This window comes from Crinia signifera, chromosome 1 (assembly GCF_055691185.1).
Source record: "Crinia signifera chromosome 1, ASM5569118v1, whole genome shotgun sequence".
Taxonomy (NCBI): Eukaryota; Metazoa; Chordata; class Amphibia; order Anura; family Myobatrachidae; genus Crinia; species Crinia signifera.
In genome coordinates this window covers 221,540,567-221,561,154 of record NC_139217.1, presented here as the reverse complement: position 1 = coordinate 221,561,154, position 20,588 = coordinate 221,540,567, and the positions used below count along the sequence as shown (strand labels likewise).

General features: G+C 40.8%; 1 protein-coding gene across 20 annotated transcripts in view; it reads right to left on the bottom strand.

Annotated features, from left to right (window-relative positions):
- ADGRL3 (adhesion G protein-coupled receptor L3) overlaps positions 1-20,588 on the bottom strand; it is a 1,133,398-nt gene that overhangs the window by 1,036,083 nt on the left and 76,727 nt on the right. For 19 of the 20 annotated variants that reach the window (XM_083179292.1, XM_083179295.1, XM_083179293.1 and 16 more), the window contains exon 2: positions 17,737-17,846. The exons of the other annotated variant lie outside the window; for it this stretch is intronic. In XM_083179292.1, coding sequence (XP_083035418.1) covers positions 17,737-17,846 — 110 coding nt within the window. The remainder of the gene's footprint in view (positions 1-17,736; positions 17,847-20,588) is intronic. 20 annotated transcript variants of the gene reach the window in all.

Below are 20,588 nucleotides of genomic sequence, written 5' to 3'. Positions count from 1 at the left end.
CATCCAGCTATATAGTATGCCCTGTATGGGGTCTATAAATTATGTAGCTCGGGGGTGCTTCAATTTGCCTCCCCTGGATCGACTTAATAGGCAACCTAAACTATATGTTGAATAATTATATGATCTTCCAACTATGTTGTGTGCCCTGTAGAGGGTCTATAATTAAGTCGTTCAAAAAACACCTCAATGAGCCTCCCCTGGATCAATTTAGTGGTGATTCTCTGTGGCTGGTCTGTCCTGGTCGGGTCCCTGTAGTAGTGGGGACCCCCCATTAAATGGCTCCCTTGCTCCAGGGCTCCCACAGCACAAGCTGAATCCCAAGGCTGTCCCTGGTGCTCCTATCTTGACATGTAGCTTTGGTTCACTTGTCAATGTAGAATCGATAGTGTACCCCACAGGATAAGAGAATCTCAAGTAGGATTAAAGGATGATATTTCCACTAGGTATAGTGCAATGACCTGGATCAATGATCTAGCTCCTGTGCTTCCAGTGTCTGAATGCAGATATATATATATATATATATATATATATATATATAACACAATACTGCACAACGCGCTTAGCAAACAGAAGAACTTTCTTTTAACAATATATACTGAGGCTGCTATATCACAATGTTACCCGAGGGCCGGGTAGCTTACATACAACATACACTTCCCAAATGTGGTTCAGCGCCCTTTACTCAATTGATAGTCCATACGTCATTTCTCCAAGATAACAATTTATTAAAATCTTCAAAGTTTAATTGACCGTCTGGCCGTACAACAGAATCCCAACGCGTTTCGTCCTAAGACTTCATCAGGGGATTGTATACAGTCTACAATAAACAATATTTTAAAACATAAGTATGACATATGGATATGTGATCTAATGATTAAAAATACTTGTAGAAGAGAAAACAGAGAAAAACTGAAAAAAGGAAGAAGTGGTGATGGTGGTTTGAAAGAAACTAAGAAGATGAATTCGCCCATAGTGGGTTGTCCTTAATTAAAAAGAATATTCAGTGATTGAAAGGATAAACAACATACCCGAATATTAAATTTCTTATTGAAACGATTAGGAGATGCGATGTCGGTGAAGAATTATTACACCTATACAAAAACATATACATATTGATCTCAATATTATGGGAATATATTTTAAATAATTTTTGAGTTCTATATAAAAAAAAGAGACCCACTGACGGACCGTACATACCAAAAAGAATATATGATATGTCTCCTGTCCTTCTCTTGTAAGCCCTATGAGGCTAACCTATGAAAATGAAGGTGAATTTATAGTGAAATTATTTAATGTGATATTCTAAGATGAATTGGGAATAATTTAAGAGCATGTATCTATTATAGTGAAGTAACTATTCTAAACACTCCATAGATAATACAAGATACACAAAAACAATTTAGTTAAATAATTTAACATCGAGACAAAAATTATCTGCTACAAGTGAAGTGTAACAATTTAAAAACAACCTACCAATTGCACTGGTAGAGATTAGTTTGTTCTGAAAAGAGCTCGGCCTGTTACAGTCTAAACAATAAGAATACAGTGTGGTATAGTATACCCATATTTATGTACATAATAAGCAGAATTAAAAAGCAGAATTAAAAAAGTAAAAAAAAACAAAAAAAACAAATACAAATCATTGGTCCATATAAGAAACTGTACAGACAAATCATAATTTAGTCTAACACACATCATTTTAGTGTATATTCTCACCTCTCTCAGGGACCTCTATCTCTTGCAAGGAAGGAGAGTAGAATTAATGAATGTATTGCCTGATCCCTTTATATAGGGGAAGTAGGAGTGACCTCATTTCCTTGTGTGACCTGATAGGTCTATTTTTTTTCCCTCCCTTTTCCTCTTTTTCCTGTCAATGCTACTGGGCTATAAAACTCTAGTTGCTCTGTTTAAGAATAAAGTGTCGTTTGGACAGGCACTGTGGCACAGTGCTAATGCCTGTGCCTGGGAAGCAAGGCATCACAGGTTCGAGACCCACCTTGTCCCTGTTAAGTTTTACTCTATATAAATTATTATTTTTTTTTATATAAAAAATAAAAAAATAAGTACATTTGAAAAAATATTTATAAATATGTAGTGTAAAAAAAATATAGTGTAATTTAATCTTATAAATATAGTGTAATTTAATCTTATATTAACTTTAGGATATGGCCTATTGTTGGTCCAAAACGGTCCTTATTTGATTTTTTTTTTTTTTTTAACTGAGTCTTTATTTATAAATCACATAGAACACATATATACATAGCATACAATACATACAATTACAATCACTAACTAATACAATTAAATGCGCATTTTGTGCCTATTTCTTACCCATACATACATGGTACAAAACCCACTCTATGTCCCACCTGCCCTTTAGATCTCATTTAGAACACTCTTGTTTATGGTTATAAACGGGTACCATTCTAGGAGACCAAAGACCCCTTTATTACATCTATAACTGGTTTCCTTAGCTCACATGATTATCTACATGCCCTGACTACACAGTACCGTATTAAATCGGTAGCTTTGTTTCTATTTTGTTACCTGACCCCAATCTTACTTACAGTAAGTGTAACTATTAATTAACATTATATTAAGTAAAACGTGTTTCTAAGTGTCACATACTTTTAACTTGTGCACCGAATGGTTTACACTTAACAGACTATCAAAAATTATTGACTAAACATTACTAAGAGGGACGGCGCCATTGGCGTTCCACCCCATATTGTGTGCATACAAATGGTGTACTTTAAACAGTATCCCTTCAACCTTCCCACTCTTATTTACCAAGTAGATCTCTAGTGCTTTAACCATTTTTTTTGTTTTTTTACAGCTCTTTACAATTCACCTGATACAAATCCAACTGGTGCCAACGTTCCCATGTGTTATAAAACTTTACGCTAGAGCCCCGCAGGGCAAAAACATATTTCTCGTGTTCATATGTAACATTAACTAAATTAACCCATTCTAGAAAATCAGGGCCTTTTTGTGCGAGCCAGTGACGTGCTATGACCACCTTGGCTAAAGCAGACAAATTCCCAGCCAAGGATCTCACTTCACCGGGTATGCCTACTATGTTCCACACTCCCAAGATGACATTGAGCCCGGTAAGGGCATCCATAGGTATCCCTATATTCTGCATGACCTGGAATATCTTTTCCCAGAAGTCGTGTACCGGTCTACATTCCCATATAAGGTGCCAAAATGTGCCCCTGTTATCTCCACATTTGGGGCAGAGATCAGATCTAGTCCCCTTAAATCTTTTCAATTTCACCGGAGTGATATATATCCTATGGAGTATGTTATATTGCACCTGCTGGGTTCTTATGAAGTTGGTAGCCCTTTTAGGAGCCGCCAAAGCCCTCCTCCAGCTTTCCTCATCTAGCTCTGGGATGTCCATATCCCACTTTCTCCGTATTAGGGGCAGCCCCTCCTCTTCCCCCATTAATATCAGATGATCATACATTTTTGCTATTCTCTTCCCTGGGGCTAGATTCTTAACCCATGTCTTTACTGGAGCCTCTTCTAAAAATCCCACCTTCCCTCTGCTCAGATGACCTATTGCGCTTCTTAACTGAAGAAAGCTATAAAATATTGTTTTCGGTACATTGAATTCCTGTTGTAATTGCTCAAAGGACTTAAGGGTGCTATTTTGATATAAGTGTCTTAGAGATGACACTCCATATCTGGAGCAAATTTTCCCGACCTCCTGTTTCTTAATCTCCTTCAATATATCTAAGGAAAAGATAGCTGAATCCGGATCTATATCCTCGTACTTGCCCAACTTACAAATTCCCTTCCATATTTGAATAGCTTGTGTTGCAATTGGAGGGAACCTTTTACGAGTGCCGTCCAGGAGCAAAACTTGCAAGGGGGTGATCCCAGGGTCTATACATTCTATCAGCTTCCCCAGTTCATAAGTAGCTTCTTCCTCCCTTACCCATGAACATATATGTACCAATTGGGCTGCCCAGTAATACATCTTAAAATTCGGGAGTGCCAATCCTCCCCTTTCCCTAGTCCTCCACAGAGTGGTCAGTTTGATTCTAGGTCGTTTGTCCCGCCAAATAAAGGAGGAGATGATACTGTTTAATTTCCTAAAATACTCATCTTTTATGTATATTGGTGATTGTTGAAATAGATATAGTAGTTTGGGAAGAATAACCATTTTAACCAAGTTTACTCGGCCTATTAATGTTAGGGGGAATTTACTCCAACTCCTGCACTGTTTTTTTAGGCTCCCCATCGCAGGGATAATGTTATCCTGTATAAACTCTTCTGCGGTTTTGGATATTACTACTCCTAGATATTTAAATATTTCTACCCTTTCAAGGGAATGGTTACCCAGCCGTACTCCCTCTAAATCCTTATCCAATGACAACAGGTTCGATTTTTGCCAATTAATTGTTAGCCCTGAATACTCCCCGAACCTCTGGATTATATTAATTACGCCCATGAGATCCCTGCTAGGATCGGACAATCCCACCAGGAGGTCATCTGCGTATAGTGCTACCAGATTATACCTTTGATCAACCCCTATGCTCCCTTTATTCAATTTAGACCTTATTAGGCATGCTAGGGGTTCTATCGCTACAGCAAATAATAAGGGAGAAAGAGGACATCCCTGACGGGTGCTTCTAAATAACGAGAAGGAAGGGGCGGTATAGCCATTAATCGATACCCTTGCCTTTGAGTTCTTATAAAGTAGTTCCACCCAATTAATAAAGCCTGGACCAAAACCAAATTCCCTGAGGGTACCCCCTAAATACTGCCATTCCACCGAGTCAAATGCTTTGTTAGCGTCAAATGACGCGATCGCCACACCTGACCTTCGGGACTTAGCATATTGAATATAGGAGAACACCCTCCTTAAGTTGATCAAAATGGATTTCCCACTAATAAAACCTGTCTGGTCAGGGTGAACAATACCATTGATCACTTTATTGAGCCTGTTGGCCATAATTTTTGCAAATATCTTTGCATCTGTTGGAATCAAAGAGATTGGTCTATAAGATTCTACTTGGGCAGGGTCTTTACCGCTTTTTGGTAATACCACAATCGATGCCTCTATCATGGATGGGGGAAGCTCATCTTCTGCTACCATATCCTGAAAAAGTGCCTGTAACCGAGGAGCTAGTGTGCTCTCTAATTTCTGATATACTTCTCCTGGTAACCCGTCCAACCCCGGGGCCTTCCCTGCTGGAAGTGATCTAATAACCATTTTTATCTCCTCCAGTTCTATAGGGGCGTCTAGCAGTATCTGTGCATCTGTTGACAACTTCGGGAGACCTATTGACCGCAAAAATCTGTCCAGTTCTTCCTGACCCAACATCGATTGAGACTGGTAAACTTTGCTAAAATAGGTGACAAACTCATCAACTATTTTAGGGGTGGTGGTCAATACTTCTCCCGAACTCGCAACTATCTTTGAGATTACATTTGAGGGGCTATCCTGTTTTACCAAGTATGCCAAAAATTTGCCTCCTCTGTCTGCACTAGAGTACCATTGATGTGCGTTTCTCGACATCCTGCGGCTATTCACCTCCTGCAGATACTCCACCCAGGCTGCCCGAGCCTTTTGCCAACGTACCCTATCGGTTTCAAGGTTACTAACCAAATAATTATTCTCTAGCTGAACCGTACTTGCTTCTAACTCCACAATTTTTTTCCTATGTTGTTTTTTAAGGAATGCTATTTTTTTGATGAACAGCCCCCTTAGATATGCTTTAAAAGCATCCCAAATATAGATATTCGAGGCAGACCCACAGTTGATATCGAAAAAGCTGGTAACTTCGCTCTACAGTTCTTCCAAGTTAATCTGAGACAGCCAATAGGGCTGTAGTTTCCAGTATCAAAAGCCTACCCCTTCCTCTAAGTCGACCTCCATAGTCACCTGGGAGTGATCAGAAATTCCTCGTGCCTTGTATTCGATTTTAGTAATTTTGTTTAACACTTTATCTGACACAAGAATCAAATCAATCCTAGAGAAGGCCCCATGTGTAGCCGAATAGCATGAAAATTGTTTAAGATTTGGGTGTCTCACCCTCCAAGGGTCCCTCCACCAAATCTTTTCGATAAAGTCTGCAAATCTGACCCCTGCCGCCCCCCCCTCCCTTTCCGTTCTTGGACCACCTATCTAACTGCGGAGACAGAATATTATTAAAATCACCCAGACAGATCACATTGTTGTTGGGAAACGATGCCACAAATTCTACCGCCTCATTCAATACTCTGTATGAAAAAGGGGGAGGGATATAGACTGATAACAAACAGAAACATATGTGGTTTATAGAGCATTCTAGGAAAATATATCTACCACCTGGATCAATCTTAACTGTGTGGCACTCAAACACCACCAATTTCCTTACTAGAATTGACACCCCTCTCGAGGCTGTAGAGAAGGGAGCATGAAATGTGGTGCCTACCCATGGGCGCTTAAGGGAACTGAGGCGTTCTCTACAGAGATGCGTCTCTTGTAGACATATAATGTCAGCTGCCAAGATTTTACATTGGTTTAACACCAGCGATCTTTTGACTTTATTATTAAGGCCTCTGACATTCCATGTCATTACCTTAACCATAGCTGTTGGGTTCCTCTTTTTATCCTTTTGTTATCGATTTCGATTAGGGTGAGACCCCATAGATCAAGCTTGTGCCATACACAATTACACACATACAAATACACACACCCCACCCCCCACCCCCACCCTGTATAGCCTAACCCACTAGGCATACCTAAATACCAACCCTATCCCAATCAAATCCCTACCAAATGTACTCCCTCTTGCCGGAGGGCAATTAATTAATTGCCACCAAACATGCGGCCGGCTCTCCTGTGCCTACTTAAATGTGTAGAACCCCAATACGGACCCCCCACCCACCCACCCCGCAGCACAATGAGAGAGAATGGCAAGGGAAAGAGAAAAAAAGAAAAAGAAAAAAAAGGAGAAAAAAAATAAAATAAAAAATACACTACATCAGAGAATAACATATAGGAATCATCCCAGTACAATTGTCACAATAGTGCTTCACCACATATAAAGACCTAGAAGCCTTCCACTTCTTTCTTCATTGCATTCCCTCCCTTCCCCCCTCTACTTTTCTTTAGTAGCCAATTGTTTTCCGCCTGGGTAGGAACCATCCAGCCAACTGGCAAGTTCTCCTGGGGTAAAGAAAAATTTTGTTGTACCGTCCACCTCAACCCTCAATTTGGAGGGATACAGCATGGAGTATTTAATATTTAATTCTCTAAGCCTGGATTTTAAATCTCTAAACTTTGCTCTGTCTTTCTGGATCTCAGGAGGAAAGTCTGGGAAAGTAGAGATTTGTTTGCCATTATGTCTAAGATCCCCAGATGCCCGTGCCAGTCGGAGAATACTGTCCCGGTCCTTAAAGTGGAGAATCTTAGCAATCATAGTGCACAGAGGGCCCCCTGGAGGGAATGGACGGGCTGGCACGCGATGGGCTCTCTCCACAGCAAACTGGGCCGAAAAAGCCTCTTTGCCGAATGACTGTATCAGCCAGTCCTCTAAGAATTTTTCTGGTGTGTTACCCTCCACCCGCTCATCGAAGCCCACAAATCGCACATTATTGCGCCGAAGTCTGCCCTCCATGTCGGACATTTTGTAGCGCATATCCGACAATTGGCCAGATATTATCTTAACTTGAGATTGTAATGGGGCCATTGTATCCTCCATTATAGTTATACGACTTTCCACCTCAGTAACTCTTTCCCGGATTTTTTTAGCATCGTTTCTCAACAACATAATATCCGACTGGACTTTATTAATTTGTTCCAATAAGTGTGATTCACATTTATTGACTGCATCCAGTACTTGTTATAATGTAACTTCACTAAGGGGAGGTTATTTTGTCCCCTTTATAGGGGTTGCATGTGGAGTATTGGGTTGTGAGCTATTTGCAGATTGTGCCTGTGAACGAGCATATTTCTCAAGGCGTGCTGCTGCTGTGCTTTGGCCAGTTTTCCCCATTTTTGCCCTTGCTTATTGGGGACGTCTGTTAAACACTGTTGGGCACCACCACAGTAGGTATTTGCTGACAGTTATCGGCCTCACACTTTCAATTCGTGTATTATAGCTTCTTATACTGCAGCGCCCTTTATTACGTTTTTTGCACTGTATATTTGTATTTGCAGTCAATCAAGTGCATACAGAGTCAGGAGGAGGGAATATCAACCATCAACCTACCACCCCTTGCTAGCCCAGCACTCAGCAGTATGTCAGTCCCAGAAGCTTTCCAAGGGATTGCTCTCACCCCAAAATACCTGGCTGTCTGCAGGGGTCCGTTGTCACTCAGTGCACAGCAGTCTCCATACGGCACATGTAGATCGCCAGCCTCTTCAGCCCAGCAGATGTTGAGCTGTGCTGGCTTGACACACTGCAGTGAATATTGTCCTGACAGCTTGGAGGGGAGCCAGTGCTATATTCCCCCCCGGCGGCCGCAGGACAGGGAAACACTTGTGCCGCCGCTCCGAGCACCCGCAGGCCTCCGGCAGCAGCCAGGAGCACGTGACCGGGCTGGTGCTGTTGGATGACGCGCAGCCTGTCCCGACGTGTCAGCGGCTCAGCGGCTTCTCCTCCTCCCGGCGTATCAGCGGCAAACTGGCCAGATGCCGGCTTCTCCTATCCACCACTGGCGGACGAGCTTACGATGGTGTCCGGTCCTTCCTCCCTCTCAAACGGTGCTGCATGGCAGGTAAGGGTTAAGGTGGGGGTATGGAAGCCATCTATGTACACAGGAGAGCCGAATCTTCCTCCCTCACTCTCGCACCGCCGTGGCCACCATTATTTGATTAGTTATACTTATGATTGGGGATCCCATAATCCTTAGCGGTTTTTGTAATGACCAATATTAGGTTGGGACCAGTACTCACACAATCTCTTACTTCTTGTCCGCCTTATTAATAGATATATATCCATTGGTGGCAGTGGGACAGACTGCTCCCCACTGATTATGTTGTAAGGTCCTGCTGACCTTAAACACCCGTGTGCCTGCTGCCGCTACTTCCGGCTTGCATTCCACCACCCGCCAGAAGTGCGACTGCCAGCTGAACCGCACTTCTGGCGGGTGGTGGAACGCAAGCCGGAAGTAGCGGCAGCAGGCACACGGGTGTTTAAGGTCAGCAGGACCTTACAACATGATCAGTGGGGAGCAGTCTATCCCACTGCCACCAATGGATATATATCTATTAATAAGGCGGACAAGAAGTAAGAGATTGTGTGAGTACTGGTCCCAACCTAATATCGGTCATTACAAAAACCGCTAAGGATTATGGGATCCCCAATCATAAGTATAACTAATCAAATAAGGACCGTTTTGGACCAATAATAGGCCATATCCTAAAGTTAATATAAGATTAAATTACACTATATTCTTTTTACACTACATATTTATAAATATTTTTTCAAATGTACTTATTTTTTTATTTTTTATATAAAAAAAATAATAATAATTTATATAGAGTAAAACTTAACAGGGACAAGGTGGGTCTCGAACCTGTGACGCCTTGCTTCCCAGGCACAGGCATTAGCACTGTGGCACAGTGCCTGCCCAAACGACACTTTATTCTTAAACAGAGCAACTAGAGTATTATAGCCCAGTAGCATTGACAGGAAAAAGAGGAAGAGGGAGGGAAAAAAAATAGACCTATCAGGTCACACAAGGAAATGAGGACACTCTTACTTCCCCTATATAAAGGGATCAGGCAATACATTCATTCATTCTACTCTCCTTCCTTGCAAGAGATAGAGGTACCTGAGAGAGGTGAGAATATACACTAAAATGATGTGTGTTAGACTAAATTATGATTTATCTGTACAGTTTCTTATATGGACCAATGATTTGTATATGTTTTTTTTTACCTTTTTAATTCTGCTTTTTAATTCTGCTTATTATGTACATAAATATGGGTATACTATACCACACTGTATTTTTATTGTTTAGACTGTAACAGGCCGAGCTCTTTTCAGAACAAACTAATCTCTACCAGTGCAATTGGTAGGTTGTTTTTAAATTGTTACATTTCCCTTGTAGCAGATAATTTTTGTCTCGATGTTAAATTATTTAACTAAATTGTTTTTGTGTATATTGTATTATCTATGGAGTGTTTAGAATAGTTACTTCACTATAATAGATACATGCTCTTAAATTATTCCCACTTCATCTTAGAATATCACATTAAATAATTTCACTATAAATTCACCTTCACTTTCATAGGTTGGCCTCATAGGGCTTACAAGAGAAGGACAGGAGACATATCATATATTCTTTTTGGTATGTACGGTCCGTCAGTGGGTCTCTTTTCTTTATATAGAACTCAAAAATGATTTAAAATATATTCACATAATATTGAGATCAATATGTATATGTTTTTGTATAGGTGTAATAATTGTTCACCGACATCGCATCTCCTAATCGTTTCAATAAGAAATTTAATATTCGGGTATATTGTTTATCCTTTCAATCACTGCATATTCTTTTTAATTAAGGACAACCCACTATTGGCGAATTCATCTTCTTCGTTTCTTTCAAACCACCGTCACCACTTCTTCCTTTTTTCAGTTTTTCTCTGTTTTCTCTGTTTTTAATCATTAGATCACATATCCATATGTCATACTTATGTTTAAAAATATTGTTTATTGTAGACTGTATACAATCCCCTGATGAAGTCTTAGGATGAAACGCGTTGGGATTCTGTTGTACGGCCAGATGGCCAATCAAACTTTGAAGATTTTAATAAATTGTTATCTTGGAGAAATGACGTATGGACTATCAATTGAGTAAAGGGCGCTGAACCACATTTGGGAAGTGTGTGTGTGTGTGTGTGTGTGTATGTATGTATGTATGTGTATATATATATATATATATATATATATATATATATATATATATATATTTTATTGTTATTTTTATACATTTGGTCTATCTATAATACTTTAACTGACCCGGCATATACTGGGTCACCTAAGTGTCCATCTCCGTGCTTTGCTCCGCCCCTCTGGAAACCCCCTTCTGAAAATCCTGCGTTTGCCCCGGCATCCAGAAGACTGGTGCTGCCATATGACGTGGTATCTAAGGGCACTGCTTTACAGCATCACCTAAGCTCATTTAGACAGTGGGCTCATGGCAGAAATCTGCACTTCTTCGGGAACGCATGGCGGAAGTGCCAGCCATGTATTGATAGCCGGTGGTTGGCCATCCGCTCCCTGAAACACCTTGTAGTAAGTCCAACGTAGTAAAGTCCGCAAGGACAAATCAATATATAGATCACAAAGGACGTAGTGCAAGACAGTCTGTGTTGGATCTTGATTTTCCTACCCGTGTGGGGATGGGGAAATGTCTGCCCAGCCAGCATGGATCAGCAAGTGGTACAATCGACACAGCGGACACAACCCAGGCGTTGTACTGGTAACCAAGAAGTGTTACTCCCACTGGGCTGTGTTAGGGGTCGCATGAGCATCTGTTTTATATTTGGTCCACGACGGTAGGATAGCATAGGAGCTCTTTTGCTCACATGGGACATTTTTGTGTCCGTAGCCACAATTGGCCAATGCTTCTTAAACGCTCTACCCATCTCGTCGGATGCCGTGTTGTACATTGATGCAAAAATCATGCGGTCTTGCTCAAGCTTGTGTGGTGTTTCCAACTGCTCTTGCTGGTGCCTATTTTGTGCCTTACGGAGACAACGGTCAATGACTTTCTGCTGGTATCCCCTTTCAAGAAAACGCAAGCTTATCTCCTCAATTTGCTGTTGTGCTACAGCGACTGATGAATTGTTGCGTAACACGCGTATAAATTGAGATATGGGGAGGCTTTCTTTCAGGGAGCTGGCATGGTGACTTGTGGCGTAGAGAAGCGAGTTACGGTCAGTTTCCTTACGAAATAAGGTAAAACCAATCTGTAGTCCTTCCTTGAATAATGTAACGTCCAAGAAATTTATGCTAGTCGGCGAGATGCTATGTGTAAAACGGATGGTTGTATCCAGGGAGTTTAGTTGGTTAATCATTTCAGAGAACTCGATCTCCGTGCCAACCCAAATCAAAAAAATGTCATCAATAAATCTCTTAAAGCATAAAATTTTACTAGAAAATAAAGACATAATGTAACTGTTCTCATATTGGTGCATGTATAAGTTTGCATAGGACGGGGCCAGGGAAGACCCCATAGCGGTCCCCGCCCTCTGCAAAAAATAACCCTTGCCATACATGAAATGGTTATGTCGCAATACCAGTTCCGCCAATTCAAGTAGAAATTCAATCGGTGGGCCTACATGTGGACCTTCCTGCAGACTTATCCTTAATGCCTCCAGTCCACCCTGATGCGGGATCACTGTATATAACGAGGTGACATCCATTGTGGCAAAAAATGCACCTTCTGGAATGTCACCCAGGGAGAAGATCTTTTCAAGAAAGTCTGAGGTGTCCGTCACTTAGCTCCACATCTTCTGAACATGTAATTGAAGATAATCATCAACAAAAATAGCCAGTGGCTGCAAAACAGAGCCCACAGCAGATATAATTGGGCGTCCAGGTGGATCATCCAGTCGTTTATGGATCTTAGGTAAAGTGTACATATATGGACATACTGGATGATCCACCTGTAAAAATGCCACTACATCCTTATTGATCCAACCGGCCTGAAAACCTCTGCTGATGGTGTTGTCAACCAATTTTTTAATATTCAACATAGGGTTAACCTTAAGCTGTTCGTACGTGTCCACGTCAGAGAGCTGTCGCCGAATTTCGGCATCATATGTTGATCAATCCTGCACCACCACACCACCTCCCTTATCTGCCTGACGAAATACAAGCTGTTTGTTATTCATCAGGCTCCGTAGTGCCAACCGTTGCTCATGGGAGAGGTTATCATAACATAGTCTCATATGCTGTGCTGACATGTTTTGCTCAATGAGTCGTGAAAACGTACGAATGCTGGGGTTAACAGAACAAGGGTCAAATGTGCTTTTCTTAGCAAATTTGTTAATGGTCTCTGGCAACCTAGATGTTTGGGGTCCAAAGAACTCTCGCAACCGCAGTTTTCGACCAAACTTAAAATTATCAACAGCCCAGTCAAATTTGTTGGGTTTAACAGTTGGAACAAAAGTGAAGCCCAAGCTTAGAACCTCAAGCTCTGTTTTTGTAAGTTCCTGGCTGGAGATATTAAATACAAGTTCATTTATTTTCCTCTCCCTCCTTTTCTTTTTCCCGCCGCCCCGCCTCGTGGGGTATTTTGTGGGCGGTGCGAGGGGTCCGGAAATTTCCGGGTGACCCTTCCTAAAAAAGAGGAGGAGGAGAAGGCTGATGATACAAGATCCCTTGGTGGCCTACCTTCTCCCTCAGAGTTAGACTGTGAGGAACTGTTATAGGAAAAGTTTCCTCTTGTTCTAGGGTTACGGTTTTCACCCCTGTTATAGAATCTACGGGGTTCACCTTTCAACCACCTATAAACTTGATGGTTGGCGTAGTCTTGATTGACTACTTCCAGTTTTTTCTTTTTAAATGATATAAGGTCACTCTGATAGGTATTGATCTGCTCACCAAGTTTTTCCAACCAATTGGTTGCAGAGTCACCAGTTAACACAGGTGCAGAGGCAGAGTTAAGGACAGCAATCTCACTTTTAATCTTTGTTAATTCAATTCCCACCTCCTCAATTACCAGCAACAAGAGGTCCAAAGAGCACTTGTTTAACACACCACACCATCGGGTACAAAACGCAAGGTTAACGCGGCCGATGGTGGGTGTGTTATTAACCCTAAAGCCTCTAGGGATCCTCTTGTTCCTGTAATAATCAGACAAAAAATGTCTGTGTAGTGTCAGGTCGACTTCTCTTTTCTTTAGCTTTAATAGTTTATGATACACGTCTATGGCTTTATCATCTGGCAAAGACAGAAAATCTGAATGATGAAAGAGTACCTTTTCAGCCTCATCATCGGTTAGAGACACCAAAACATTCTGGGCTCTTTCCAATGTAGCATCATCCAGTATAGAAATAGGCAATTGCGACATAATCATGTATAGCCAAAATAGGAAAATACTGAATAAAGAAATAAAAAAAATCACAAAAAAAAAACCTAGGTGGCACGGAGAATTGAGTGTAGCGACTGAATAGACAATCAAACCAACGTACTATTATTGGGACTTAGATTCCTCTAAAGTGGAGCACCGCTGAGTTGTCCCATCTATTTCCAGAGTGCGGTTCCAGAATTCTACTATATATATATATATATATATATATATATATATATATATATATATATATATATATATATATATATATATATATATATATATATATATATATATATATATATATAGAGGGGAGGAAGGATCGGCACTCCAGTAGAAACCCAGTCAATATGAAAATCAAATGCCCGGGTGCCTATGGGGGGCAGAGACTGCCCAGTAATAGCAGATTGGAAGCAAAGGCACTCCAGGGTCTTAGTAATGACGGAGGGCTATGTCTTCCTCCGTCATTACTAAGACCCTGGAGTGCCTTTGCTTCCAATCTGCTATATATATATATATATATATATATATATAATATATAAAATATATAAAGTGCGCTTGATGTGATCCACCACCTCAATCAACAATTAAATGGTAGACCATACAATTAAAATCAGTAAAATTGATTAGATCAAAACAGACACGGATTCCATAATCCAATTCTTCCAAAAATGATACCCTTCATTTCTCTTTAACAGCCCCATAAATTTTACATATAACATGGATAAAGAGAAAGTCAACTACTTAGATGTCACCATCAGCATCAAAAACAACAAAAGCAAAACTTCAGTCTTTCACAAGGATACTGACAGGAATACACTCCTGCAATATAGCAGCAATCACCCCCCCCCAGCGCTAAAACGCAGTCTCCCCAAATCTCAATTGATGCAGGTAGCAAGAATCGATAGCGACATAATACAGCGAGACTTAGATCTCAAGGTTATGACCAATAAATTTGCTGCAAGGGGATACTGTGTTGGTAGGCCTGGTCTGCTCCAGGTTAGCACACCCTAACACTTTATTAACACTTATTTTTTCCTATCACATTGTATATATTTTGTATTTTAATCACACCTTCACTTCCCTACATAGCACCTATGTGCTTCTTATTAACCCCTACTAATTTTCATTTGTGTGCTGCCCTGGAGTACTCAGCCTGTGTCGGCATGTTGGGGGCCCACACCCCAGACCCATACCCAGTATTAGGGACCTCCCAGTGACAGAGATGCCTTGACGTACGGCCTGGGGGCTTATCCCTATATCTGCAGATATACGCAACCAAAATTTCTGTGTTATCTGATTATTATGTAGATATCTCACACTCAGTGTGCAATTGGGATACAAAATGTTGTTTTCCTAACCAGAATTGCCCCTCCCTTTTGGCACCTGAGTGACAGACCTCTGATTGAGCAGCTTACCAACAAAAGTGTTGTGCAGTTGAGAGAGGCATAGATGGGTCAGCATTAGGAGGGATTGCTGACACCTGAGTGCCATTGGAGAAGCCAGGGGTAGCTCCAGGTAAGCTGGCTCTCAGATGTTGTAGGCCATTATCATGTGGCCTTACACTGGGCTATTAAGCCCAGACATATATGTTATTGCTAATGGGATGGGTTTTCCCAAAGGGGATATAAACTGTCAGACCTGAAAAAACAAAAGGAACTAATTGAGAAGATCCCCAGACAACAGCTCCTATCGAAATCAACAGAGAATAAAACGTTTGAAAGAATACCGTTTGTGACCACGTATAATCCCGCCACGAGAGTGCTACCCAGAGCTTTAAAAGGGATCTGGCCCATAGTAAAATGTGATAAACAACTGCCGATATTCAGCCAGAAAACGATAATGCCCAACTACCGAAGGAAAAAAAATTACGAGACATGTTGGTGAAAACAAATATAGAAAACAAACCAAAATCTACAATATTCAACATTCAAGAAAAAAAAAAACGGGCTGTTATCGATGCCCATCGTGTACAGCATGTAGTTATTTGGAATCAGGAGCCAGCTTCAAACATCCACATCTGGAAAGAACATACAAAATCCGACATGTACTCACTTGTAAAACTCCATTTATCATCTATATTATAGTATGCCCATGTAATAAATATTACGTAGGGCAAACTATAGTACACCTGAGATCTAGAATGGCGCTCCATAGGTCTGCCATCACAGCAAGTCTACAGGGAAAATCCATTAACCAACCGGTAGCCCGGCATTTTAAAGAAAATGGACACACACTGGCAGATCTCAAGTGTAAAATTATAGATCATGTCCCCGCCCTCAGCAATAGACAAAAAGTGTTGACACAAAAAGAAGCACAATGGATATATAGGCTCAACACGATGGCACCAGCGGGACTAAATGAAATGATAGCATGTAATGCTTTTATTTGACTATACTTGAATACAGCTACAATAGAGCTTTAGTACAGTCTGGACTTATATGTATGATTAAAGTAACCAATCTTCTGTAAAACAAGGAATAGTATAATAACAAACAGTCTCTATGTATATTGTAATATCTTTACCGTATAGGACAAAGTGCAGTAGGTATGGCAAAACATAACAATATTGATATAATCTATTAATTGCAAAAGGCACCTACGGGCACAGTATACAGAGCGTGTATTAAATTCTTTTCAAACTCTTTTAATATACACGCACAAAAACATGCACATATATGGCTTGGCAAGCACTATGTAATTTATATACTTTTCACATTTTCTATACACATATCCAACAAGTTATAGTTGGTCATTTTTTTTGCTTCTCACCCTTTAAGCGCAATGGAACCTGAAGCATCCAGGGTCGCTGGGTAACAACCGCACGTAGGGGAAGTAGCCAAGGCACCCGGAAGCATGGCTCCGTCAGACGCCGGGGAAGCAGAGACAAATGGCCTTGAAACTTCGCTGTTGATGTCCATATTTTTCACCATGAATATATAAATCATCTTTCTACCATACAAAACCCTTGGAGTGCCGCCTCTTTTTTCCTAAAGCTCAAATTCAAGAGCCGCAGGGAACATCTCATATATATATATATATATATATATATATATATATATATATATATATATATATATATATATATATATATATATATATATATATATAATTGTTAGGAATTTCTCCTTGAATCCTTAATTTTGGAATATTAGTCTCTATTCCTAGCTTTAAAGCTAAACTTTTATACCAGTAAACATTTTTTGTATGGGCCTATATCAATAAAGTTATGGTCTTTTCTGATGGGCCTACGTGAATATGGTCAATAATTATAGAAAAGAGCTAATGTCTTAAATAGGGTTTAATTTATCAAACCATCTGTTTGGAACGTGTTTTAATAAACTATGCTACTCCATTCAGGTATGTCATCCTGCGTATCGAGTCTACTGAGGTAAAAGGATCCTGATCCACCTTTTGTTTTACATAAAGAAACTAATCTTTTTTACTTCTGATGTACTACAAGTTGGTATATAGAACCCTTAAGTATTTGCTGTGAGATGTACTCATATATAAAATATAAACTAACACATTTTGCTTCCGTTAGATACACAGTTGTATCAGTCTTAAACCTATTTAAAAGCCAACATTAAATAATTACCAACTATACAAATTAAACAATCATAAGCGAATAATGCAGTTGAATGAGCATTCAAAACAAGCCTATATAACACCATGTGTAAAATTCAGTGGAAGAATAGTTATACATACTGTAAGGGACACATTCATACTGAACTTCTAGATATTTGTAGGTTCCTGGGCAAGGGTCAGGAAACACATCTGGTCCAGCTACAACTGCACACTGTGTCCGGTTATTGCATCTGAAATCATAATCATAGAAATTATTGTATTAAAATCTCATTGTGCACTTTAATAAAGAAATACTGGAACACTATTTTAGAAGTTAAACTGCTCCCTTAAAAACACTTTTTTTATTTAGGGCTCTATTTATGAAGTAACACTTTTTTTGTTTCCAGTGAAACTAAGATCTTCATAGAATTGGTAAGCTAAAAACTACTAAAACACTTTGGGGCAGATGTATTAAGCCTGGAGAAGAGATAAACTGGAGATAAAGTGGAGATAACATGGAAGAGATATCGCACCAGCCAATCAGCTATGTTTGAAATATGACAGTTGGGATCTGATTGGCTGGTGTGTTATCTCTTTCCACTTTATCTCCAATTTATCTCTTCATCATGCTTAATACATCTGCCCCAGTATTACCTATTCTCCCTTATACAGTTTATAGTTTTTAATTGTTTTAGGGTATTTCAAAATCTTGAGTATTTGTAAGGGTTAGGGTTATATTCAATTAGGTGCAAGAATAGCAAATCATGTATCTTGCACATGTAGCAGTTTTACCAGAGGTGCAAGATTCTGCAATTCAATTGGGTACATTTTTTTTTTTTTTTGCAGGACCGTTGCATGGCCGGTTTTTCCTAAAATACATATTTTTAGGAGAAAATATTGCCAATTGCTCTGAACTGCTGCAACACCCTCATCTAATGACTAATTTAGCAACTAGAAGTTTCCAATTACATTCCTTAAAGTCTTTAATTATTCACCTTCCAAAGTACTGCCTCCTTTTTCAAGTTCTCTCCTTCTTCAACATCACAGAGAGATTTATTCACTGCACTTCACTTTACCCTACACCATGGCCGGAAGTATGGTGATGCAGATGATGTGAGGCAATAGCACAGATGACCTTTGGAAATAAAATCTGCCCTTCCCCCCGCAATCACCAATCAATGATGCACTGTCACCAATAGCTGTCATATGTCACGTGCTGTAATGTATAGTAGCAGTTTGCATGGTCTTTCACTGCCTGGCGCTCCTCTCTTAATACAATTTACATGGAACAGCACTCCATTGTGCTATTCCCCCTCCCCCACCTTATGTTGTGTCTTTTGCGACTGTGCAAGATATCATAAAATATCTCCCAGTCAAGTCCCATAGTGCCCTGTGGCAATGACGACGCACCCCTGGCTCTTATCACTCAATGCCACATATAGACAAGACTGATATATTGGTAGTCATGAGTTGGCAGAGTAGGGAAGTGCCAGGCTGGAAAGGTGCTCTCCCCGCTCTGCACCCTGCTGATATGTGCTCAATTATTAGTGCCAGCTGCTGATTCGCCTAGAAGAGCACTCCCACTCCTTTACAGCAACAGACAACAGGTCCTGAAAAGGGGGCAGTGCTACATTGAGTTGAGGGGCAGGGCAAAATGGCACAAAGAGACAGAGCTACTCAGGATCAGTTTTGATTTAAGTCACAGGGTCAGACAGTCATTCTTAGGTAAGTGCCTACACTGTGAGTGTATGTGCATATTAGGTAAAGAAGCAGTGCTTCTACAGGGAGCGTTATGAATGTGAATCTGCTAGTAGGGAAATTATGGGTATAAGAAGTGCTGCTACCGGGGACATTGTCGCTGCTCCTGCAGATGTTACGCACGTAAGCGGAGCTTCTCCCGAGGGTGTTATACCTGTAAGTGCTGCTGCTATTGCTATTGTAAGTGGTGCTGCTATATGGATAAGAAGTGCTACAACTGAGGGCATTATGCATTTAATTGGCCCTGCTCCTGAAGGCATTATGTGTGTAAGCAGAGCTGATCTTGCAGGCATTAGGCATGTAAACAGCTCTGCTACTAGGGGCATTAGGCATGTAAGTAGTAAACCTGCTGCTGGATTCATGCGTGTAAGTGCCACTGCTACTAGAGGCATTATGGGGGTAAGCAATGCTGCTACTTGGCCTCTGGCCGAGCACTGCCCTTTGTAAAGTATGGGAAGGTGCAAATTCATAGTTTGCAGGGGGAAGTCAAATACCCTAGTTCTGGTGTACGACAAAGCCCCTTTCCCACGAGACCACAACTCTTTTTTGTCATGCACATCTTTTGCATGCTCTGTTACTTTTTATAAAAAGGGGATTTTTGTAAGAACTTACCATTCGAATCCCTTTCTCTGAGTCCATCCTGGTGACACAGCTCAACCATGGGATGTAGTAGGGTTTGAAGGAGCCAAGCACCCATAGGCAAATCTAGGGGGTGGTTCGGGGGTGCACCGGACCACCCATTAGTCCATTTTGTAGCCGAGGGATGGGGCTTTCCAACAAGCCCAGCCCTGTATCTCTAGCCCCCTGGGAACCAGAGATACTGCCAGGCAAAGCTGGAACGTTTTCCCTATAGGATAACATGGGACCCGCTAATTCCGACCCCCACCCAGTTCAACGGCTGCCAGTTCCCCCTTCGGCATCACTGAAGCTCGAGGTTGATCTCAGTCGAACCCAAATCGCTGGGCCTTCAATCTGATACCAGGCTGGATCCATATGGGTTAATTGGTTCCAGGGATATTGAGGTTAAACCGTTTTTTTCATTTCTTAAATGTAATGTCATGACTGTTTATGTTCTTTGAGGGCAGATTTCTCTGGAACCAAACAGCCCAGTTTCACGGGACCAAAATCATTCAAAGCCAACTCAAACGTTCTTCAGTATGATACTGGTCTCATGTAAATGGGTCAGTTGGTTCCGAAGATATAGCTGGTTGGTTAAAGGGGGGTAGGGTGAGGGA